The sequence below is a fragment of the Spermophilus citellus genome, assembly GCF_964194105.1.
Source record: "Spermophilus citellus genome assembly, chromosome: 5".
Lineage (NCBI taxonomy): Eukaryota > Metazoa > Chordata > Mammalia > Rodentia > Sciuridae > Spermophilus > Spermophilus citellus.
Window position 1 is genome coordinate 24,054,704 of NC_138186.1, and position 26,247 is coordinate 24,080,950.

The 26,247-nt window shown below is 37.3% G+C and overlaps 1 protein-coding gene across 2 annotated transcripts in view; it reads left to right on the plus strand.

Moving 5' to 3' along the window:
* GMDS (GDP-mannose 4,6-dehydratase) overlaps positions 1-26,247 on the plus strand; it is a 676,213-nt gene that overhangs the window by 335,163 nt on the left and 314,803 nt on the right. For both annotated transcript variants that reach the window (XM_081295088.1, XM_081295089.1), the window contains exon 7: positions 15,513-15,640. In XM_081295088.1, the coding sequence (XP_081151214.1) occupies positions 15,513-15,640 (128 nt within the window). The remainder of the gene's footprint in view (positions 1-15,512; positions 15,641-26,247) is intronic.

Sequence of the window (26,247 nt, forward strand, 5' to 3'; positions counted from 1 at the left end):
AGGCAAGTCTCCTGGGGTCGGGGTGTGGTGTGAAATACTGTATCTCCTTGTGTATTATAGTTTAACCAGGTGATTTTTGTGCTCTTTACCTAATTTCCAGAAAGTGAACCTTATGCTTTACTTCCTGCTATAGAGCAAGCACAGCTTCTTTCTGTGCCCATTTGAGCCTTACAAGGGTGCTCCTTCTGTGTGCTCATCTGTCTGAATAGGCCTCTGCATGAGAACCCCAAAGAGATGGAGAGCCTTGAGGAGGTATAGATGTTATTTAAGGAGAGAGACTAAGTAATGAGGAAGGAAGTCATGGTCTCCCTTTCTTGTGTGTATGTATGTGTGTGTCTCCCACATCAACCATTATGGTAGTGTTTACTAACTGGGATGCAATACTTAGCAGTGAGCCTTTATCTCTAATTATCTTGCCCTTGGAGTCTGACCCTTCTCAAAAACCTGTTTGAAGTCCAAATAAAGTATCAGCAACAGTTATTACAGAGGAGGCAAGGTTACTTGCTTTCCTTGGGTGAATAAATATCATTTGCACTCATTTGTTTTCAGGGTATTGCATATGTTTACTATACTGTAACAGGAGAGAATAACAGAAGCCCTACAAGACAGCCAAGAAACATTATTGTGAAAGGAGACACAGTTGCCTCATTTTTTTTAATAGACATTGCCTGTCCTAATTTTCTATCAGATGAAGAATTCAAGTCAAAGGCCTTTTGAAGATTTTCTTACTTTGCAGTCTACATGCTGGGATGGCTATCAGCCAATAATGATACTTTAACTTTGATCATGAAACTTATGTGAAGTGGCCCTTCTTTTCTTCTTAAATATCACTAACACTTCTGAGTTGGGAGGAAGCTAAAGAGAAATTTTAATCCAAGAGGTTTAAGTATGAGCATTGTCAAATGCAAGTATGAATACTGTCATTCTTTCCAATAGCTCTGTTTATCAATTGTGAAACAAAGCCAAACATAATATAGAATGATGTGGAATAAGTCATTCTTTTAATGCTGATAAGCCATTCCTACAAAAAGGAGATGATTTCAAAAGATTGTATAAGTATCCACATTATCCCAATGTGCTTTTCATTCTTATGTATTTTGAATGTGTATTTAATGACAGAATTTTGCGTCTCCTTTAGTTCTTTCCTCTATCTACCTCTTACTATACAGGTGAATGTAGTGTATTCACAATCATGAAGGCTAAGAGGGAACTGTCTGATGTGTCAGAATGAAGACAAATCACCTAGGATAGTTAGATAATTTCTTTATCATTAACTGGCATATATGATATTAATCTCAATGCTTTCTGATGTGCATGGCTTTGAAAAAAAATACCAGTTTAAGAGTTTAAATCCTTCCCAAGAATCTGGAATTATGGCAAAAGAAATAAAAGAATGTGGCTCATTATGTACTAACTTCATAAATGAAAGATTCTTACTGTTTAAACTGATAAATAGCTGGGCTTTCCTTCCTCCTTCTTGAGAAAATGTTGACTAAATGTCTGTAATGTAATAAGTACCATGTTAGACCCTATTGGAAGAGACAAAATGTAATGCTTGTCTTTAAAAAACTCACACTTGGGAGTAGGTAAACTAGAATTCACAGTGAAGCAAGGTAAGAGCAGGTAGAGTCTTCAAGAGGGTACTGAAGACATAGGATAGGTTTCAGGAAAACCTTACATGGAGGAGGTATTTGGCAGGTCAGACATCTGAGGAGCAAAATGTGGCACAGATGTTCCCCACCAAGAGAAGGGGATGCTGAAGTGTCTGTACAAAGTAGGATATGGCTAGAGAAAAGTGTTACAGGGTATGGAAACAAGGGAGATGGCAGACAATAGGTTACAAAGGAATCTTCTGATCTATTGGCAGCTTATAGGCACTCAAGAAAGGGTTGTGGTTGGATTTGTATTTAGCAACCATAAGTTTTTGGACAGATGTTGGGGGAAAGAGACTCAGGATAAGAAGAGCATCTGGTAGCAATGGCAGAAACCCAGAAAAGAAAATGATAAGGGATTAGACCAGATGGAACAATTCACTGAACTGGGACTTGTGCATCTGTCAGGACTTGGTTTAGAAATGGCAAAAACTCACAATAGGCTTAAGCAAAATAATTGAATAAAGATAGAGCATAGTATAGATGTTTTCTAAGAATGGGAGTGTCAGGTCTGCCTGATTGTAAGTACAGCTGGAACCAGAAACTCAGAGATCTTCAGGATTCTTTTCTCTATTGTGTGAATTTTTCTTTCTATCTTGGCTTCGTCTTTTCAAACAAGTTTATTTTCTATGAATTCAAAATTCAGGTCACTGCTTCTTCAGTCTCACCACTGCAGAGGAAAAAAGGGTTTCTCTTTCAGTCCCATTTGGGAAAGACCCAGGGAAGTGCTGTGCTGACCTGTCTTAGTTAGTTGCCCATTCCCTCAATCACTCTAACCAGGAGAGTGTAGTTCTTTGGGCCAGCTTGGGTTAGGCTCTTAACTCTTGAATTGATGGGTGCAGTCAGATTAGCAGAGTCAGGCTGTTCTCATTGGGACCATACAAAGATAGAAAGAACGCAAAAATAATGTTTGGTGCAATCTGTAATTTAGGCAGCCATTCCAGTTGTGGTCTACTGGAGGCTGTAGTTGGGAGTGTTTCAGAAGTAGAGTCAGAGGAACAGTTGACTGGGGAGTGACTGAATGAGAGAGCAGTCAAAGGGCACTCCCAGGCCTCTGGGTAGGGGGAAGCCATTCACCAAGCTGTGACATCCAGAAAGAAGGGTGAAAGAAGTGAGTGAGAGTTAGAGATTACATCCACTGAGGTGAACAGGAAGGAGGAAAACTGGTAAATTGCAGGCCTGATCATTTAGTGACCAAGCAGCCAGAGCTCAGCTCCAGCTGGAGAGGGTAAATAGGAAGTGGCGGTCACCCTCAGAACTCAGAGGCACAAGAAGAAACATACTGGGGAGATGGGGATGTGAAGTTTTGCCACAGTGTGAAGTTTAGAGAGCAAATGAATTAAGAGCATTTGTCACAAAATGATCCAAGCAGTGGCTCATAATATGATCATGAAGGGAATAAAGGCTAGAGACCCTGAGTAGGCAAAGTGGGGGCCACATTGTACTTGGAAAACAGGTGACACAGGGCAACAGTCATGGTGGAGAGGGACAGAGTAAACTGTGTAGTAGGACAGGGGATTTGTTTTCAATTTGAGGGGGGACTAGAAGCCCCGTGACAGAACATCTGAAGCTGCCTGTGTTTGTTCTCTCTCCTACTCCACTGTGCTCAGGGAATGAGCTCTCTTTCCAGAGGGCCCACCATATTCACTCACTAGCTGCTTGTCTTTTGCTGCTGTCTTAAAGATCTGTGTCAGTGGGTTTGACATCTCTCCGGAATGAGTTTCTTTCCTCATCACCACTGGATCTTTCCCTTGCAAAGATGCTGCTTTCTCTCTCATTGTGAAATAAAACTTCCCAGTCTCATCGTGCTCTTCTGCACCTTGTAGCAAAAGTCCTTACAAGTGTCTGTGAGTTTGTCTCTGAGGTCTCTTCATTCTCTCTTGAACCCTTCCTCCATGGCCCTCTTGCCCACATTCTGCCTAAGCTCTGGACAGGCCCTAGTCACCTTCATGCTGCTCTACCTCATGGTCACTTCTCTGTCTGTCTTTAGCTGTGACTGGAAGTCTAGGTGATTCCACCCTTTACAGACTCGCAGTGTTCCTACACGCTTTTCCTGTAGTCTCACTGCTTTCTCCTGTTTGGTCTCTTTGCTGCTTCCTCCCTGTCTGACCTCTTAAATGGTGCAGTGTCAGTAGATTTGGTTCATGCCCCATTTCTGTTTTCCTGCTTACTTCCCTCTTTTGGTGGTCTCAGCTAGTCTGTGGACTGGAAATATCATCCATTCACATATGGATGATTCCCAAATGTGTGTTCCCACCTTGCCCTCCTTGGAAGGTCAGGCTCAGAGAGACCCTCTGACTTCAGATGAGGTCTCACTTTTGTCACTAATGTTCATTAGTTCCCCGAAGCTGTAGTTAGTGAATCAAATGAATAGGCATATGTAAAATAGCACAGTGTGTCTGTGAGTGAGGTTAGCTCTTCTGTGTAAATATGTTTTGATTGTGTGGCATTTTGACTTCAGGGTTGTTTTGTTTCACTAAGGCAGTGGTATCAACTCAGTTTAGTCTCCCCAGGAAGATGTTGGCAGTGTCTATAGATGGTCTTGGTTGTCATAATTGTGAGTGGTTGCTACTGGCTTCTGGTGGGGAAAAAGCTATGGATACACAGGACATCCCCCCACAAAGGGAATTATCCAGCCCCAAATATCAATAGTGCCAAAGTTGAGAAACTCAGGAACAAGTTTCTCAATTTATGAAATGATTCATGAATTTAAATTGTCTGTCAGTGAAAAATACACTGAATATTTGATATAAACAGCAAAGGTGTTTGTATGTCTCTCTTTAAGCACATTTTAAAAAGAGTTGCCAAAAGGTGGTAGCTATCCCTGACAAATGCACATTGTGAATTGTCCTCTTTCAAGCCTGGGATTCCTTTAAACATGCCTGCTGGATTTGAGTACCTGCAGTTAAATAGTGTTGCTCTTGGCAGGGCTTGGTGAGCAAATGAGGTATGATCTCTCTGATCTCAGCAGTCTGCTCAGTCAGCCATGACCTTCTCAGTGTCTCTCCTTTCTACACCCTGTCTGCATTGAGCCACGGCCCAGGCAGATCTCAGTGGGGTGGCCAGAGATTACCACAGGGGAAAAATGCAGGACCCCATGGCGGAGGTTCATGTGGGGTTCAGGATAAATTGGAATGATTTCTGTTTTACAATGAATATTATCCAAACTGTCTTTGTACTTTATCTAACTCCAAAAAATATCTTTAAATTAAAAGCTTTTAGATGAAGCACTAGACAATGGAATAAAATTTTTATTAGAGAAATTGTGGTTATTTCAAATACTATTTGGATGTTGAGGGATAAGTTTTACACACGTGTGTGCGTTTGCACATTCACAATCATGTGTATGTGTGCACATATGAACAATAAAAGTCACTACACATTGAGAGTTATATTGCTTCTTAGGGCTTAAATAGGATAATTTTAGGACCATGGGAAATACACAAAGTGATTTTATTTAAAGCAACAAGCAGGATAACTTTGGCTGTTTTCCTCCTCTATTTCTACTCCATTTGCACAAGATGCCAGTGCTGTATTTTGTCTTAAAAACAAATCTTTAAGGGAATAATAAGTTGTGAAAAATATTGTGATTTAATAGCTGATCGAATTCTTTTAATTTCAGTAAATGTGGTACTACTCATTGTCTTAAAACCATTTTCATTGTCTCTGGTTTAATGCTGGTAATTTAAGGTGTATGTCTAATGAAGTTTGTTCTTTTCCTTCCATTCTTAGAAGTTATGTAACAGGTATCTTGTATTGTTGGGACTGATGACATTATAGTAGAAAGTTTAAATTAACAGGAACTGTGTATATACATGCACATGCACATGCACTCACGTACACATCTATGTCAGGAGTAGAAGAAGAACAAAGCCAGGAAATTAGGAATTTGACTGTGGCTCTGTATCTGAGCCACCTCCTGGTGTGCTGGCAGGGCCTCACAGCCATCTCGGTCATCTGTCTTTGCAGGAAGTGAGGCCCAGTGCAAAGGGTAGAGAACTGCAAAGTCAAGATGATCTTCTGGCTCAGAACTTCACAAGGAGAAAAAGGGTAGTTTGCCTGGAATGTGGAAAAAAATCATTACAAATAGTTGTATTTGAGTCAGAGAAGTGGTGTGATCAAAAAAAGTTGAGATAGATTTTAGGTTTGAAATACATTTTCACGTACATATTTACACATACTCTGCATAAAATAAAACAGAACAGGGGCTGGGGTTGTGGCTCAGTGGTAGAGTGCTTGCCTTATACACGTAAGGCACTGGCTTCCATCTTCAGCACCACATATAAATAAATAGAGGTATTGTGTACATCTATAACTAAAAAAAAAATTTTAATACAGTAAAATAAAACAGAACAATCAATTTTTTTTTTCTGAAGTGAAGATAAAAAGAAGTATGTGCCAGGTGGCACAGTATTGACATTATATTAGATGCACAGGGCAAATGCAGTTTTTTAAATTTTCTATGCCTGTCTTCATCTTCCTGATGATTCTCCTTCTGCTAGCAGGTGGCAAGCTCTGGAGACACCAACATGGTGTCTGATCCCATTTATGTAGTGAGATGCAGCAGCATGCATAGGTCTGTAGGAAATGCCTGACCTCTTTAATCAGTACATAGCAAAAGTTGTAAGAGGAAAAACTCATAACCTGGGTATACTGGAAGGAGATGAGATCCCAGGTGTTAGCATCTCCTGGTTCCATTGAGAAATAAGCACCAACCATTACAGGAGGAAAACATCATCCTCATAAAGGCCCTCTGATCTCCAGCAAATTAAGATTACTAAACATGAACTCTCACTCAAGGAGCAAAGAAACAAACCACCACCATCTGTCAAAATTGGCAGAAATAGAACATAAAGAGTTATCTCCAAAAATAACTTCCAAGTATGAGAATTATCAAATTCACAATGTAAAATTACTAAAAAACATTAAATAAAATTATAAATCACAACAATAGGGGAGAGGCAAGAAAATATAAAAATGCCCATGCAGATTTGAAAAAGAACCAAAAGAACACAATACAGGTGTGTGTGTGTGTGTGTGTGTGTGTGTGTGTGTGTGTGTATACACATACATAGAAATAATAATAATAATAGTGATAATAATAAATTAAATGGCTGACTTAAGTATTAGACTCCTGAAGAAAACCTAAATGGATCCAAGGAAATTACCCAGAATGTTGCAGAGAAAGGAAAAGAGATGAAAATTATAGCAAAGCAAATTAAGAGATTAGTAGTTAAAATGAGAAAGTATAACTTGCTTTCCCAGAAGAAAAACAAGGGACGAAAGAAAATAGAGTGAAGAAGAGGAAATATTTAAAGAGATAATTGTTGCAAAATTTCCCAACCTGGATAAAATACTCACACATACAGAAAACACTGTGTCTGGACACATTTGATTGAAACTCCAGCACACCAAAGACAAATGAATATTTTACACTAACGAGAGGAAAAAGATAGATACCTGCAAAGTAATTACAGACTAGTAGCAAAAACTGGAAATGAGAATACAGTGGAAGAATACCACCAATGGAAATTGAAAATAGTTTTCAGCTGTCTGGAACCACACACTGTTTTTGTGCAAAAAAGCCAGACCATTTCTTTACATTAAAGGAATTTTTAAAGAATATATTCTGGGGTGTAGATCAGTGGTAGAGGGGGTGCCTAGCATATGCAAGGCGCTGTGTTCAAACTCTAGCACTGAGAAAAGAAAAAGAAAAATGAATTCTCAGAAGGGAAATTATGCCTGAAGGCAGACGCAAGATAAAATGCTGAGAAAGGAAATTGATAGGGCTGGGGATGTGGCTCAAGCGGTAGCGCGCTTGCCTTGCATGTGTGCGGCCCGGGTTCGATCCTCAGCACCACATACCAACAAAGATGTTGTGTCCACCAAGAACTAAAAAATAAATATTAAAAATTCTCTCTCTCTCTCTCTCTCTCTCTCTCTCTCTCTCTCTCTCTCTCTCTCTCTCTCTCTCCTCTCTCACTCTCTCTTTAAAAAAAAAAAAAAAAAAAGAAAGGAAATTGATAAATACATGAACACACACAGCATTTACAGTGTGAAGCTATGGATGAAATCATAGATTGTCTGAAGATAGAGAGCCAGAGAGTTATTCAGATTATCTGAAGGAAATTTGCAGATCTAAAATAGAGGGGGAACTTAACTTTATTACCTCTAAGTTAATCTTTTTACAAGTGGAGATCCTATTTGATTATTGCACTCCTGAAAGTTATCTAACTATTCTGAAGATGATATTTTAAGTTGGGTGCAGTGGCACATGCCTATAATCCCAGCTCCCTGGGGAGTTAAGGCAGGGGGATTGGAAGTTCCAGGCACGCCTGTCTCTAAAAATGGGGGAGTCTGGGGATGTAACTCAGAGATAGAACATTAATGGGTTCAGTCCCCAGTATTGGGGGGAAAAATGACATTTTAAGGAATGAAACTATTTCCCATTTATAGTTTATCAAAATATATTTTATATTTATATTTTATCATAAATATTTATATTTATATTTTATAAATATTCTAATCCTTGGTCCATGTTTTGGTTGGATGATAGACCCCAAAAGATATGTTCATTTTCTAGTTCCTGGAACCTGTGATAGTGATTTCATGTGATGAAAAATCTCTGGAGATATAACTAAGGTTCTTCAGATAAAGAGATGATTGTGGATTATCAGGTGAACCCTAAATCCAATGTCAAGTTTTCTGATGGGAAATAGAAGCAGTGAGGAGCAGGTGTAGAAAGGAGCAGGCCATGTGAAGATGGAGGTATAGAGATTGGAATGTGCCCTTAGCACTGAGGAATATAAGGAGCTGTCAAGTACTAAAAGAGACAAAGAGTTTCTCCCAAAGATATCCCTGTAGAAGCATGGTCCTGTAGGACTTCAGATATTCATTTCAGAACCATGAGACAACAGGTTTTTGTTGTTTTAAGCCACCTAGTTTGTGGTTGTTTGTATGGCAGCCATAGGAAATTAATACAGTCCTTAAAGGTTAAGTTATACTTTTTCTCAAAAAGAACAAATTAAATTTTATAATGTAGTTCAGTGTCCGCTTAATGTAATGCCAAAGCTAGTTTTTTCTTGGAATTCTGTGTCCTTTGTTTTTCTTCAAGATGGCTTACAGGTGCTTGGGACACAGTTGTGGCTTATATGACCTTGTATTGACAAAGGGACAGATGGTATGCACAGGTCCATGTGGGACACTCTGCATGCCTCCTGGTCTTAGTGCAGAGTTATGCCCTTGCCTGGTAGCCATGCAGGTGGGATTGGTCCCAGGTCTGGCTCTTTTGGAGTTTGTTGTTTGTAAAATTCCCAGACTTCTCTTTTCCAAGGTTCTTGGGGTAGTTCAGATTCAGTCCTGGGTGGTCTTTCTCCAAACCTCAATTTCCAGGGGCCCTCACCTCTCCACCTCTGGCCCAACTCAGGGTCTCTTTAGAGTCCCTCTGCACTGCTTAGCATGTGTGGATGCAGCTATTCTAAGTCTGTCTGGTGGACTCAGACATGAAGTGGGTCCTCCTGGAGATTCCTTCAGTCTATTTGATTATTTTATCCCATATGCCTTGGCCCAAAGAAGGTGGGTGAGAAGACCAAGGTTCAACTCCTTCTAACTTTACTCACACTCTGCTCCACTGGCCTTGATGGGATAGATGGGGAATCTCTCCTTTCAAGGACCACTGCCACATGCTACTAGCCTGTCCATCTTAAACTGGAGGAGGAACTTTGAACAGTGACCATGCTTGGCTTTTGTATGCTGAAATTATTTAGAATATTATTTTTCTAATTCTTATCACAATAAATATATCCAGGACAGCAAACATGTATAATAGTGGAAGCACTTTACATTAATGACATGTTCTGCAGCCTCTGAAATGTGTAGTACTTATTTGGTTCCTAGTGTAGATTTTGATCCCATTTTATAAATCAGACGATAAGAACATAATACACCTGCTTAAGATCATAATAGTGATAGAAGTACAGAATTATGGTTGCAAGTGACTGACACAGTGAGTGTGTTGGCCTTAGTTTTAGCATCCCAGGCCAAAGAACTTGGCCTTTGTCTCAGCTTGGACAGGTTGAAGCCTGTTTCTAATCCTGAGGTAGCCTTCCATTCTTCCTCCTAACCAGATTCCTTGGTGCATGTCCATGTTCTACATGCTGGAGTCCCCTTCCCCTGCAGATTTTCCTTTAGTTCTTAGAGGCTCAGCTTTGAATTTCAAGAAATGGTAATAATATTTTATCCAACATATACTGCTGTTTGTAAAGTGGCTTTTTTTTTGCATGTTGTATTTACTGAACAGAAGTTCTGTTCTTTTCATTCTATCAGTATTAGTGAAACTTGTGATCCAAATCTTAGAGCTAATGTTTAGACTAAAATCCCTCTTTCATTTATCTTGTATTCTGAATAAGTGTTTATAAAGGTTATTGAGCTTATGTTGAAAGGGTAACCTGAAATGATTCAAGAAATGTTTACTAGCACTGCCTGTATGTAAGTCTACATGCCTACTTTTGGCAATGACTGTTTATTTAGACCTCAATCTCAGACTTTCAAAATCAAAGAATTATGATATACAGTCACAAAAGAAGTAAGAAATTTGAACTTTTCATCGATACTTAATTGTACATATCATTACCAATTTAATGTGATCATTATAATAATAAGTACTTATAAATCCTGTTAGCTTGATTTTTTTCATTTATACATCAAACCTACTTCTTATTATCCTTATTTTATGAACAATGACATGCTGACATTCCTTTTATTTTATAGCAATTTATATCTGTGATACTATTTCATCTGCATTAATGTACCCAAGGTTTTACATGGCAAATGTTATTATTATATTAATATTATAAAGCATACCATAGTCTCAGAGCTGTTAATGGTTTGTGTGAGCTGACACAAACTATTAAGTGAAAGAGCTGGCCTTTGTTCAGCTCCGTTGGGTTGGTTTTCTTGATATTCTTCCTAGGTAGGGATTTCTAACTTAAGGCTATTAGAAATAAGGTATGTATTTAAAATAAGTACAATGGCTTCATTATCCACATATGTGATAATTTACAACTACTGGAGCCATCTCACAGGAAGGGGGTACATCCTGCTTTTTTCTGTGGGTCATTGAAAGCAGCACAGGGCTGGAGACAGACTCAGAACATGTGCTGATACCTGTTCTGCCTTTCTGCCTTCATTTGCATATTTGGGATGGTTGGGAAAAGTGAACTCTGAGGTCTCAGCCCTCATGTTCTGTTACTTAATATAGTTCTCTTCTAAAAACATTGGTTCTGTGTGATAAGTAATAAAAAACGAGAAGAGGAATTTTTTAAAAAAAAATATTGCTTCATTACAATGATACATATTAGTGGGGTTTGTTGTTAGATATTCATACATGCATACAACATAATTTGGTCAATTTCATTCACCAAGTCTTTCCCCTTTCCCTTCCTTCCTCTGTCTCCCAGGTTCCCATCTTCTACCCTAAGGAGAGTAGATTTTTAAGCCTCATCTAAGAATTAATTGGTGAAACATATGATTGCAAAAATATTATTTAAAATTAATCTAAAACTGAAGTTAAGAAAACTACTTTATTTGCTATAATATTAAAACAAATAAAGTATTAAGGATCAAATTAAACAAAAGAAGTACAGCCAGGCATGGTGGTGAATGCCTGTAATCCCAGCAGCTAGGGAGGCTGAGACAATAGGATCACAAGTTCAAAGCCAGCCCCAGCAAAGGTGAGGCACTAAGCAACCCAGTGAGACCCTGTCTCTAAATAACATACAAAATAGGACTGGAGATGTGGCTCAGTGGTTGAGTGCCCTTGAGTTCAATCCCTAATATCTCCCCTCAAAAAAAAAAGTACAAAATTTTTTCTTTGGACACTATTAAACATTGTTGAGACACATTTACAAAGTCCTGCGTTCATGGACTGGATGGCATAAGATTGTTAGAATGGAAACACTCTCCAAAATATTGACTTACTAAAATCCCTATCAAAATCTCAGTTGGCACTTTGGCAGAAATCAAAAGGCTGATCCTAAGATTTATTTGGAAATTCATTGAGTGAGAATAGCCAAGATAATCTTTAAAAAGTTGAAAGTTGGGGGCCTGGGGATATAGCTCAGTTGGTAGAGTGCATGCCTTGCCCACACAAGGCCATGGGTCAATCCCCAGCACCAAAATAAATAAATAAATAAGTGGGAAAATTCATACTTTCTGATTTTAAAATTTACCAGAAAACTACAATAGTAAAGACTCTGAATAAGGATGAACATAGAGATTAATAAACTAGACTTGAAATAAGCATTCACATTTATGACTGATTCTTCACAAAAGTGCCAAGAAAATTCTGTGATGAAAAGGTAACCTTTTCAACACATAGTGCCAGGTCAGCTGGATTTCTACATGCAAATGTATAAGCTGGACCCTTTCATCACAGTGTACAAAAATTAACTAAAAATGGATCTAAGACCCAGATGTAAGAACAAAAGCTATAAAATTTTTAAAAGAAAATGCAGGAGTAAATCCACATGACCTTAGATTAGACAAAGCTGTGAGTATGACACCAAGAACACATGTAACAAAACCAAAATAGGCCAATTGGGCTTTACCAAAATTAAAACTCTTTTTGTGTTTCGAAGGGCATTGTTAAGAAAGTGAAAAGACAATGCAGAATGAGAGCAAATATTGGGGAATTACATTTGATAAGAGAAGTGGATCTGGCGTATGTAAAAACTCTTAAAAGACTTAAGACAACCCTGTTTAGAAAAAAAAGTAGGCAAACGATCTGAGTAGACATTTCCCCAAAGAAAATGTACAAATGTCCAGTAAGCATATGAAAAGATAGTTGCTTGATGTCATTAGTGATCAGAGAAATGTGAATCAAAACCACATGAAATACCACTAAGTACCCACTAGGGTGGTTGTGATAGAAAAGACCTCAACATGCTGGAGAGGAATTAGAGAACTCACTACCCTATTGCTCTGCTGGTGGGAATATGAAGTGCTCCATCTACTTTGGAATATAGTTTACAGTTGCTTAGTAGGTTAAATAGAGACTCGCTATGTGACCCAGTAATTCCACCCCTATATACCTCAAAGAAATTAAAATGTGTCCATAGAAGCATTTTTCATCAGTGGAAAGATGAAAACAACCAGGTCTTCGACTGATATGTGGGTAAATAAAATGCATTTTTCCATATAAGAGGATATTATTTTGCTATAAAAAAAGGAATTGTAACATGGAGCATGGCATCTGGTAGAAACCTGAAGAATGAGATTCATGGGCAACAGAAGGTGAAAGCAAAGTCTAGGAATTTATTGAAGCAAAGCAAAATAACCCCCTTGGGAGGGGTACCAAGAGGGTTGCTAGTGGGCCAGTCCTGTTTAGGAGTTTATAAATGTCTGCTAGGGATAATGTTTTATACTCATTGGTTATAATAAGAGGAAGTCATGCTCTAGCCTAATTCTGGGTAAGACACCCAGTGTCCACAAGATATCCATGTGGTCCCATGTCCAATCAAGATGTTGATCACAGGTTATTCCCTTTTTTGGAGAGGCTGTGGACTCCATAGCATGCATGCCTTTTTTAGGTAAGATATTCACAAACTCCTTAGCAACAGTTTGGGATTTTTGTTCTGCTGATCATGGAAGGCCCCTCCAGGTGCCCAATTCTCTGACTGCCTGGCCTTTTCTCTACCTCCTGATCTCAGAATGATGTACCAATTGAAGCTATAACATGGATGAACCCTGAAAAACTCCACACAAAGTGAAAGATTCTAGTCCCAGAAGACCAGGTATTATATAATTCCATTTATATGAAGTATCCCAATAGACAAATCTATAAATAGGTCAGCCTGGGTTTATTGGTCCATCTTCTCCTCTGTGCTGCCTGATAGCAGGGGCTGCCTTTTCTCTTTCAAATGCTCAGCTTGTGCCATGTAGTACTCAGGTAATACTGGCTGAAAGAATAAATTAATAAAACAAGATCAAATGTTTCCATTAGACTCCTAAGCATTGCTTTCCTGCTAACTAGAAAAATCTGAACTGTTTATGTTGGTCTAATAATAATTTGGCATCACTGGTTTACCTGGCATACTTTAGAATGATAGTTCAGTCCTGACATTAAAGTAAAAACAGACATCAGAATATGTAAATTCAATTATAAAGTTAATTTTTAAAAGTTAATGGAAAGTTTACTAATTAGTAATATACTTAGAGGAATTGTAGCCAATAAATATATCTAATCTACATCCCCAATCTGCATCACTAATCTACATCACCCCACCCCCTTCCTTTTTGGAAAAAAGTCTAAGTTGTTTAGTGCCTTGCAAGTTGCTAAGGCTGGCTTTGAACTTTTGATCCCAAAATATATCTTCATTTCGAAAGACTTTTTCCTGAAGGGCCTCTGTATGTTTTACAAACTTTTCTATGGAAAGTTTAAACTCTAGTTTTTTAATGTGACTTGTGAGTTGAATATTTGAATTCCCACAGCAGTACAATTGGTTTCTTTAATGATATTTGTATAAATGTATATATCAAGTTGGTGGAATGAGTTTAGTATGTGTTTGAACCTGTGATAGCCCACATTCTTGCCAAAATTTAGAAAAGCTACTTAGAAATATTCCCCTTATTCCTATGCCAGTTTTAATAGAAGCCAAAATCTTTCATCATATTTGCTTCCCTTCTTCATTCGCAGAAGAACAAGGTAAAGCTATTGATATGTGATAAGTTATGATATCAATGTGTCTGAACCATATGAAGCCATAGTAGCGCACATGTGTATTATTATCTTGAAAATCTGGCATGAAATGGTGTTCTCTGGTAATGTTACCTAAATACAGAGGTGCAGATAAAATTGCCTTAGTGGAGCCTTTTAATTTTATCCTTCTTCGTAATTTCTTAAAAGGAGATAGAAGCCAGGCATGGAGGTGTGTCTGTAGTTCCTGCTACTCAGGAGTTTGAGGCAGGAGACCAGCCTGGGGAATAAAGTAAGACCCTATCTCTTAAGAGAAAAAAGTGAGAAAAAGAATAAAACAAACTAAAAGTAAATAGAGATTTTCATTAAAAAACCATAGAACATTAAAATAATTTGTTTTTTTCTTTAGTTCATACTACCTTTCATCCAATCATTTAAAAACATTTCTACAAAACTCGGGAGGCCATTTCTGTAGATAACATTTACATGAAGTTGGAAAATGGCATTGCACAAAGTATGGTGTAGAGAAACTTTTGACTTGGAATCATGTCATTCTTGATATTTGTGTGGCTGTGCAGGTTTCTGAATCAGAGCGATCACCACTTATTTTGTTAAGAGAAAGGCAGCCCAAATAAATTTTCTTTTTGGTTTCCTTTCACTAGTTATACTCTGTGAACTAAGTTACTTTCCCCCCTCTTCCCATGGGCCCCAAAATAGCCTTATTAATAGGAATATATGATGTTTGTGTTCTTAAAAAAAAAATCAGGGTGGTCTTAGATGTCTGTCTTCCATTCTGGCATTTCCCTTTATACAACCCTTTAGAATTTTTTGTTTAAAAACTGGCATTCCAATAGCTTTTCTTTGGCCTAATGCCTGGCTTGCATATTGAAGCAGCAAATTAGGAATGTTAAGACGTCCCCTAAAGAAAAAAATGTTTGTTATGAAAGTAGAGCTGATGTGACACTTAGAATTAGACCTTCTTAACTTGTCTAAATGACAGTTAGTGATCTTTTTTCTTTTTCTTTTCTTTTATTATTTTAAGCGGGATGGGGGTTGGGGGTGGGGGGATTGAAAGAAATGCCCGGAGGCGGATGCTGTGTTTGGTTCACTAAACTGTTACATGTCAAATGTACTTCACTGATAATACATCTTTTGTCTCTTTTTAGGAGCTAATTTTGTTACTCGAAAAATTAGCCGGTCAGTAGCTAAGATTTACCTTGGACAACTGGAATGTTTCAGTTTGGGAAATCTGGATGCCAAACGAGATTGGGGCCACGCCAAGGACTATGTAGAGGTAGGAACTAACTGATTACATTCTTACAAAGACCCATATGGGTTGATGTTTTAAAGGCATGTGGTGAAAAAGCATGAGCTCTAGGTGGTGGCATACAGACTTTTGCTAATGCACTTATGTTTAAACTCATATTTTCAATTGAAGGCTTGTTAGTTCAGGAGTGCTTACACTGAATGCTATTTGAATGAGGAAATCTTTCAAAATTCTTATTTTAATTAGTTAAAACAAAGGAGCTGGTAGTACTTTGGATGATGGATGGTTAGACAGATGGGAAAAAATGTTACAGTGTTGGTTTTTCTTCTTTCTAAAGCTTTGATCCCTACCCACATTGTTTTACCTTCTGTCTTTCCTATCCAATACACACAAAACCTACCGTGAAAGAATTTTTTGGATATGAAATATTTGTTCTCATATTTTTAAGAAATAATAACCAATCTCAATTTTTATGATCTAAGACCTTTAGATCTACATTATTCTTTGAAATCCCTGTGAGAGTAATTGTCTTATGGAACTTTGGTTTCTGCTGCTGAGGAGTCTGGCTGTGTCTCTGCACACTTCTTGTTACCACCAATGATCCTTGTCCATCAAATAGAGATGCTCAATGATACTACTGCTGAATAATAGATATACTTAAAGGGAAATTTTTCAGGTTCACTCTTGGGATTCCTACACAAGTTACATTTGGGTTTTGGTTACCAGGGTTATGTGCATGAGTAGTATGATTTTTCTGTTCTATAAACAAATGGTTACCTTTTCCTTTGCCCTAATTAGTATGCTTTGAAATCTCCAGACATGTGGCCAGACATGAATGAGCAGGATAGCAACATTGTCCTTTTCCCTAGAGTCATCTGTCTTCATCATTCAGGTGCTCACAGATCTCCTATGCTCCTGTGGCCCTCTGTCTTATAAGATTTCTGAGAAACTAGGTATGGCATCCTTGTGCAATGATGTGATTCAAAAAGAAACTTGAACATTTGTAAAAGAAAGAGAATAAGTAACTCATTTGCTAACAGATTCGCTTCACCTGTGTTTTTACTTTTTATAACAACTAAAAATAAGTATGTTTCTGAATACCTAATACTAATTTTTATTATGGAAAAATTAGCTCTGATTTAAATTTCAGATAGTGCAACATTTTGATCCTTTAAATATGAACTTCTATTATTACAAAGAAGCATTTTACAGCAGTACTTCTTAGATATATTTTAAGAGAACTGTATAAAAAAATGCATAGGTCCACACTGTTAAAAATTATGAAGGTGGGAGAATGGAGATAAGGGTAAAAGAAGATAACATTATTCTTATCTAACTTTAATGGCCTTTCCTACTAAAAAACACAAGGGAAATTTTGTAAAAATAGATATTTTCTCTGTGATATATTGATGTGTAACATCCTAGCAATTTTCATATACTTAGAAATACATGGAAAGTATATGAAAACACTTTTCCTGATTTAGGGATCAAATATATTAAATTCTATTCTATTTTATTTGCACTTGGGCAAAAAAAAAAAAAAAGAAGTTTGTATTGGAGCTGAGAAATCCATTGGATTTTAATGGTGAGGGAAATGTCATGCCAGCCTGGTGGTAGTATTTATTACTGGTTATTGTTTTTCTTTATGGTTTCTATTTTTCCCATATCTTTGAAATGAACACATATAAAACTTTGTGATTGGGAAGGGAAATGACATTTTTAAATGAGACCAAAAAATTTCTAAAAGGACTATAGAATAGGTACATAAGTAATAAGAAAATATCTTGTGAATTAGTGACTCTGGTAGAGTCTCACTCCCCAAGGACAAGTCTAGCACTACTAGTGGGTTTGGCTCAAATCTTAAACAAAAGACCCATATTTGAATTCATATAAAATAAAAATATTTATAAACATTTTTGTCGCAAATATTTCAAAAACAGTGGCCAAAATGTCCGGACAAGATTAAGATACTCAGGCCTTTTACTAAAAATGTGAAATTGTTACGTTCCATGGGCATACACACACACACACACACACACACACACACACACACACACAAACACGCATTAGTGCCCACTGGCGCACTCATATACATACACACATACATTCGCACAGTTCAGACAGTTTCCTTGACATCTAAGACTGGATTTGATCCACAAGACAAGTGGATTTTGTGCATTAAGGATTCTCCTGGGGTTCTAATAGTAACACATGTTGATGATGTAAGAAGCATTTTATAGTTCTCATTTATGTGTACTGAAAAAGTCTCAATTTGTAAAAAGATACCGTAAACAACTAAGCACTCATAGTTTGCAACTCTCTACTTAAAGGAATATTACTGTTTCTTGCAATTTTAAATGTATTAAAATAATGTTATTCCAGAGACTTATGATTAAAATTAATTTGTTGCCAAAATTAAAGTCAACAATCAGTAAGATTAAAAAGGAGAAGCACTGTTTGTTTAAAACATATGTGCATCCTGACAGGGTAATCAGCTTTAGGATGAAGAATTATTTGCAAGTATAGATCAAAGAAGTCATAATAGCATCTCATTTACACACATTTTAATTATATAATCCCTCTCATTTAAACAAAAACGTCAATCAATCTTTAGATTAAGTGATGTATCCATTTTTACTTGTAGATGAATTTCCTTCTTGAGCAGTAGAGAACATTTGCCCCTCATGATTTAAGAAGGGTGCACAGGATCCCATCTGTGCCATTGAATTGCCCCCCAGCTTTAGAGAAGTTGTTATATCTCCCTTTGCCCATCAGTGAAAAGGACATAATAACAACCCTGTAAAAAATTAGCATTAACATGCTGGGCATATGTGATTAAACTCTACCTCTGCCTTGTCAACATTTTTGCAACAATTTGTACAAAGTCATTTCCTGTGGCTGATTCTGGTTCATTAGCATCCAAGTGTAGTCTTGCTTTCTAGATCAAAGTGCTTTAAAAATTACTTAAATGGATAAAACTTATTTCAACTTGAAAAAAAAGAACATAAAAAACTGTATAATGTTATATTTCAACTTGAAATAAAGAAAGGACATTAAAAAACTGTATAATGTTATATTGTATTTCAAAATAGACGAGTCATAGGGACTTAAATCTTTCCAATGTTTAAATATAAGCATTTTTAAACATGCAAAATAATCGAATAAATTGTATTGTGAACACCCAGTTATCTACCACCCAGATTCCATATTTAACATCTAATTCTGCTGCATTTTGAAAATAAAAATACTATTTAGATAATCACTGTCATGCTAATAATAGCTGACAGCTGTAAATACCTAATAGATACAAATACAAGTTGTCAAAAATTTATATTTCTTGTAATATATACTTAGACAGCAATTTGAACTTTTAAATTATTTTTTTTTAGCAACTATTTACCTGAACCCTTCACTCCCTGTTTTATGCTGCCTACCTTCCTGTACCTTCTTGAGAACACACTGCAGGCATGCATACCATATTCCAGCTGACTGCCAGTCAACACTGCAGTGGTGGCAGTGTAAAGAGCAAAGGAAAAAACCTCTAACTTTTCAGAATATATATTCATTCCACATATATTGAGTACCTCCTATGGTCATAGTTCTAGTTGCTGCAGACAGCAGTCTTCTAAGCTTTGTCTAAAGCCAGATATGACTGAAAATCTTATATTGTACAAGGTTAAACAGATTTATTTATAGTAGGACTGACTGCCCAAAACTGATATGTTAATGTGGACTACAGACAATTCAGATTGGTAGGGGATTTCCCAAACTTATTTGACCTGGGAATCCTTGGAATGAAAAAAAAAAAGTATGAATACATAGAAGTACTATATAGAGTTAGCAAATGGTGCCATGTGCTGGAATAGAATTTATTCTATTCCAGAGTTTGATTAACAAAATTTCACTGTGATCCCCTGTTGATTAAAGTATCTAGAACATAACTCTGGCCAATAAAATATTGAGACATAAGCTAATTGGTAGGAGCTACACTGGGAGTAAGTTGAAGCTTTTACCACTCTCAAGAGGCTCCCATTCCTTTGGGAGACACAGATAGTTAACAGACCAGGTCCAAGACTTTCAAGGACTTGGCAAATGCTATTTATGGATTGGTGAGAGGTTTCCCTCCTAGGAGCCAACCCCATAGATGGCCCTGGAGAGTTCTATCATCTGGAGGAAATCCAGGATACATTCAGATTATTAGGGATTGGCTTAAAGTTCTTCTGAATGTAGTATCATATTATTCTAACCACTCATTTAATTTTGGTGAGGGGAGTGTGAGTGTTAGAAGGAGGGTTTGTGTAACATACCATTTCCAGAGAGTTGGAAAATTCTGCTTTTCTCCCTCTTCTCTTCCTGATTTTAGTGGTCCAAAGGAAAGAGAGACATATGGAAGTTAAGATCTGATAGGGGTATATGTGAGCTTTTGCTGTACCTGTGATTCCAGCTGTATCAGGCAAAGGTGCAGAGGGTATGTCTGGGGAGGTGTATGCTGAAGTCTCCCTCCCCTTCTGTCTGTTGAACCTTCAATGAGTGGACCTTCATTGCAGCTTCTAATTCTCAGCTGCTGCAGAGACCCTTCTGCAGGGAACATAAACTATGACCAGAGCTGGAGAGAATTGACCCACTATTTCATCATCTTTTCTTCAGTCCACATTTTACATCCCATGTTATACAAATCTGAAAGGAAAACATACCATTTAAACTTTCTGAGGTCTTTTTTAAAGGAAATTTCTGTCTGGAGCATCACCAGCAACCAGTGTGTTTGTGTTTGTGTTTGTGTTTGTGTGTGTGTGTGTGTCTACATTCAGGAGAGTAGCATGTAAAAGTAGCTTTTTGTGTGTTTCAGTTATATGAAGTGTTAATATTGTCAGAATTCATATTTTAGTAAAGCCTCACTTAATAAAGAGGTGAGGCTCTACTTGTAAAGTGACCACAGAGTGACGCACACTGAGTTTCTGTGGAGATCTCTCATTGAACAGTTAAGATCATTAAGATTTTTACGGTGCAGTGGAAGATGGTATATGAATATATACAGAGCGCTCCGAGGGGACTTTCCTGGAAAATCTATTCTAATGCAATCTTTCTTAATTGATAGGGAATAAGGTGAATGATAGGATTTCTACTACCTGCAAAAGTCTGAGCCCATATTCTTACTTAGGAATCTGAGATGTTCTTGATTGAATAGAAAATATGCCAGTGACCTGCTCATTGAATACATTGTGATGCTCACTATGTGTTTAATTTTGAGTTTTTATGTTGACTAGTGAGCTATTGACTGCTATTTTCCATTGGAGGGGGAATCTTCTAACCTTCTAGAGGTCTATTTTATATAGTATTTGAAATATGCTCAGGAGTCTAAGGCAGGAGGATAACAAGCGTAAAGCCAGCCTCAGCAACTGAGTGAGACCCTATCTCAAAAACAAAAAATTACAAAAAGGGCTCAGTGGGTAAGCACCCCTGGATTCAGTACCTGGTACCAAAAGAAAAGAAAAGAACTAAATAAACAATATTCCCTTTATCAGTATTTAGAGGAACATGATGTTTTCTTTTCTTTTTTTTTCTGAACAAACCAAACATTTATAGAAAGGTAGCTCAAGGAATTGCCTTTAAATAAATAAACAAATAAATAAATTTATAAAGAAAAATGAAAGAATGGTCTTATGGGGGAGGGGAGGCTTGTAACAGTTTCCTATATTTTTGAAATCGAAAGTGTCTGCTCTGAGTAACTATTCCTGTTTCTAAAGAATATACTATTCACATCCAAGTAAAGAAGAAAACAATTTTTTTCTCCTTTTTCTTTTTCTGTCATCTGTGGTTTTGGTTTAAGCATTGTACAGAAAACTTTTTTTCCTTTTCCCTTTTCTTTTTGTCTTGGTGGTACTAGGGATGAAATCCAGGCCCTCACACATGCTAAGCAGAGATTCAACAGTTGAGCTACAACCCAGCCCTATGTAGCAAATCTTTAAAATTTCAGTGTAGTATTTAAAATAAGCCAAGACAAATTCAGAAGGTCATAGTTGTCTGTTTCATCTGGCCAAGTCTTAATTTGTTGGGAATGACAGCTCATGAGTGGCCATGTCCTCCAATCAAAAACTATAGGCCCGATTTAATTGTCTTAATGAAAGATAACTATCTGTGTTTCTCAGTTGAGTTATCCATCATGCACAGATAATTTAGAAACATAAAAATGGGTGCATTTTTGGAGGACATTTTCAGCTTGATTTTAAATATATAATATTTAGCATATGATATTAAATTAGAAAAGCAGTTTGTGTGTGTGTGTGTGTGTGTGTGTGTGTGTGTGTGTGTGTGTGTGTCTGTCTGTCTAGAGAGAGAGAGAGAGGAGGGGGGAGGATGGAAGTGCAAATAGATGGACCTCCAAGTTCTGTAGGCATGGAGCCTGCTGGCATGAGTTAGGAAACCTTGCTTAAATGCCATTTACATTCTAATGGGTAGCAATTAACCACTTAGAGGAAGCTTATACTCCACCCTTTGATCCATCACTCCCATTGATGCCCAGTGTCATCATACCATTGTGGATCATAAAGTGACACTTGTCCCTAAGAAAGTCTTGGTTCAAGCTCTCAGAATGAAAGCCCTAAGAAAACAGTGTTAAAGGTGCTTTTCACGCTTAGACAAGGATACATTCACATTCCCTGTATAGGGAAAATTCCTTTTTTTTTAATTGGTTGTTCAAAACATTACAAAGCTCATGACATATCATCTTCCATACATTTGATTCAAGTGGGTTATGAACTCCCATTTTTTTTACCCCAAATACAAGTTGCAGAATCACATCGGTTACATATCCACATTTTTACATAATACCATATTAATGACTGTTGTATTTTGCTACCTTTCCTATCCCCTACTAGAGGGAAAATGAGAGGGAAGGGGAGGGGGGAGAATTCCTTAAGCTTCTTCCCTCAGCCCTGGTTGGCCTGCCCTTCCCACTTCTCCCCAGCACTGTGTGTGTGTGTGTGTGTGTGTGTGTGTGTGTGTGTGTGTGTCCGTCCGTCCCTTGCCCTAGGTCTCTTGCCCCCAGCTTCTCTTCCAGGTCAGGTCTACTTCCACCCACAAACAAAATTATTTAATTTTAATAACAAGACTAATCATGTGATATAGATGGAATTGCCTCAAATAACATCACATAAGTTTAATGATAATTTTGTGATAAATACAGATTAATGATAAATTTCTTAGAAGGTATAGATCTTCAGTGTTTCACTTTAATACTAGTGCCCTTTGGAGAGAGCAAAATGGTTTATAGTTAAGGCAATATTTCTCTTATATTCATGTGCTCTGTGGACAAGAATACTATAAATTAATTTATCTTTCTTCCTCTGGCACACACATGTGCACACGCTCATATTCTCTCTCTCTCTCTCTCTCACACACACACACACACACACACACACACACACACACACACCCCAAGCCAAAAGTAAAAATCTGTTTTAAAATTCATTCTAAAATATCATTTGTCTTTGTCTTATTTATTGAGCACCTTTATGGCAGGAAATCATTTATCAAAATTACATGTTTTATTCTCAGGGAACTTGGTGGGAAGGCCCTGGGGCTCTGCCTTGTCACTTTGTGGACCACTGGAGTACCCTCAAGGAGTCCCAGGTTTCCAGGCTCAGCTTCAGTGGATCATTTAATACAAATGAGTTCATTATGCCTTTGCATCCACAGCCACAAAAATGAAACCTTTATCAAGTTGAATGTTTCCCAAAGCAAAGAAATACATTTTATTTGCTGCTTCTATTTAGTCCATTCTAAAACACTTGTCTTCTGCTTATTCTCTGTAAGGGAATCACAGCAATGATTCACAAAGATTCTCCTAATCCTTTTTTCTTAGGTTAAAAAGAGTTTGATCCCTTCTGCTAGTGTTGGATCATTTGAATTTTTAAGATAGATTATGGGTTTTTGTGTGTGTGTGTGTGTGTGTGTGTTTGTTTGTTTTACCTGTTGACTTTAGTGAAGCTGTGATAACATAGCTTTGCAGTGCAAGTTGATCCTAAAAGTCACTTGAATTGATGGGGTCATCTGTCCTGGTGATCTATGGCTGATTGTCCACAGCAGTAGTGGTGAGGCCAGGTGACATGGGACAGACATTGCAGGAATTCAAATATGTATTGTGTTGTGAGGGAGACATACCAGTAACATAGACCAAACGCATTCATGTCATTCCACAATATCAGAATTAATTGAATAACAATAAATTCATAAGCTACACCACTTTGAGAAGTTGCCATTTACAGAATTCTCAATGTTCACCTAATAGTTATAATCTGGGCAAACACAGATTGTTTTATACCAATCTTAATTACTAATATCTATAACACTCAAGTCATTCATCACACTTTATGCAATGATATAAACAGGTCACAGAAAGACTAAGAAAGGGTAAAGGGGTTCAGGAGGCTGGACTGAGAGCAAAGGCCCAGAGCAGATATGAATGCAAGAGCCAGTACAGGTGGTCATATGAGATTAGAAACCACCCAGTGAACTTGTTCAAGGCACCAAGATGTCAAAACACAGAACCAGGGTCTGAACAGGTGGCAGCTTCAGAGTGTCAGCTTTAGGTATCAGCTTGGAGTGGGCCAAGCATCCTTGTGGGCTGGAGAAATGACACTGAGCTAAAGCCCAGAACCAGAGAATCAGAGGATTGTCATTGTGGTGGTTTTCCTGGGCAAGGTTCATGACAAATGATCAGGTGACACAGTCATTGTGCCACTGTGTCCGGTCTTAGGAAGTACCTCCTTTTATTGGGCTTCAGAAAAGGGACACTTCATTTGGTGGTCTGGTATCTTTGATGAGCCCATGGACCTGATTTATCTGATATGGGGTTTTGATATGCCAATGTATCCATGTGCTTCTGATTTAATTCATTAAGTTCAAAGGTTATCATTTTTATTAGCATGATTATTTGTCAGTTTTTTTTCCTATGGTTGTGCCAGGTAGATGTGATTTTTTACTTATACAAATAAGGTGTAGGGTAATTCCACTTCAGCACTTAAACTCAAACTGAAGAAACTCCTGGCAAACAACTGCTTTGTAAAATGAGTAACTCAGGGTTAGGTACAGCCTGCTTTCCACATGCATCATGGAGTAACTCAGCAGTGCACAACCTGCTTTCCACAATTGTATAGGAATAGGTGTTTGACATCTTCACTTGCAGTGAAATCACCGTAAAATAGGCTAGTGAAGTTGTTAAATGTCCTACTCTGCCTTGCTATAGAGAATATTCAAAAGCCATTGTCCTCTTGGAGTTAGATTTCCAGAGTTCTCAGCTTTTTGGAGCTACTTCAGAAACTATAGGCATATCATACATATAAGTTAAACATGTTCCATATGCATGAATTTGGGGTAGAGTTAAATAAAGTTCTCCTGAAAGAAAAGCCCATTTAATTCACAAGGACCATTCTACAGAAGCAGAATTATCTAAAGGCAAAATTGAGAAGTCCTTTGAGAAATTGTCTTTGCAATGTTGGTTTAAGATTCAAATATGGAAATTTTTAGAAAAGTTCTCAAAAAAAAAAATGAAATCACTCCTTAGGATAGCTCCCCTAGGTACCTCTCAGGGTTATATAAGAATACTTAGGACCAGTTGTGCTTGCTATGTTTCTCATATCATAGAGAGAATGACTGAGCACAAATCACTGCTGTTCATTTCTTCCTTCAGAATCTGAGAGGAGCAGGACTTCTGAGGATAGTGACTTTAGGACTGTTATCTCTCTTCAGTCCATCTAGTAAGCTCCTGGATGGCAGGACCTGATTCCTAGTCCCATTTTTCATTAATTGCACCTCGAAGTGTGTCTGGTGATATAAGCTGCCCAGTAAATACTCAATCATTTCTTCATAAAATCCTACCCTACTATTTATTTATAAAATTTGTTAAAATGAAATGTAACTATATGAAATACGTTTTATTTCTTGTATTAGTAAAAGATGTTTTCTTAGTATAAGACATTTCCCACTGACCATTATTTTTCCACATTCAGGCTGAGTTGTGATATGTTTACTTGATTGCAGCAAAATGTTTCTGAGCATGTTTCTGTCTGATTGCTTGTAAGCCATAAGGGACACTGAGAAGTACCTGTATGTTCTAATATAGTGGTCATTTCCTAATTATTTTTAGATTCTACTAGAATCTAGATTTCTACTATTAGACTTTATTCTTATTTTCAAAGATGAATTTCTGAGCAGATAGAAGAACAGAATGAATGATAAACTGGCCCTGACTTACAAAACGAAATTTGAAAATCACAAAAACTTCATTTATTTACTGGTCAAATGCTCCTGGGCATGCCTGATAACATGCCATCATCTCATTCAGAAATCTTTTTATTTGCATGCTCATCAGTGTATTTTGCTTTTAGTTTTCCAGGGTCTTGTTTTTAATAGATTCTTCTAAATGGACCCAAATTTCCATCACAGATACTATTGTTACAGAAAATCTTAAGGATTCTTCTGTTATTTCTTCCTATCTTACAATTCTAACACATACACAAAAAGTAGAAGCAGGTCACCTTCTAATAATGAAACTTTGCTTTTACATATATGTGAAATTTTAAAGAAGTGTGTGTGTGTGTGTGTGTGTGTGTGTGTGTGTGTTGCTAGGGATTGAA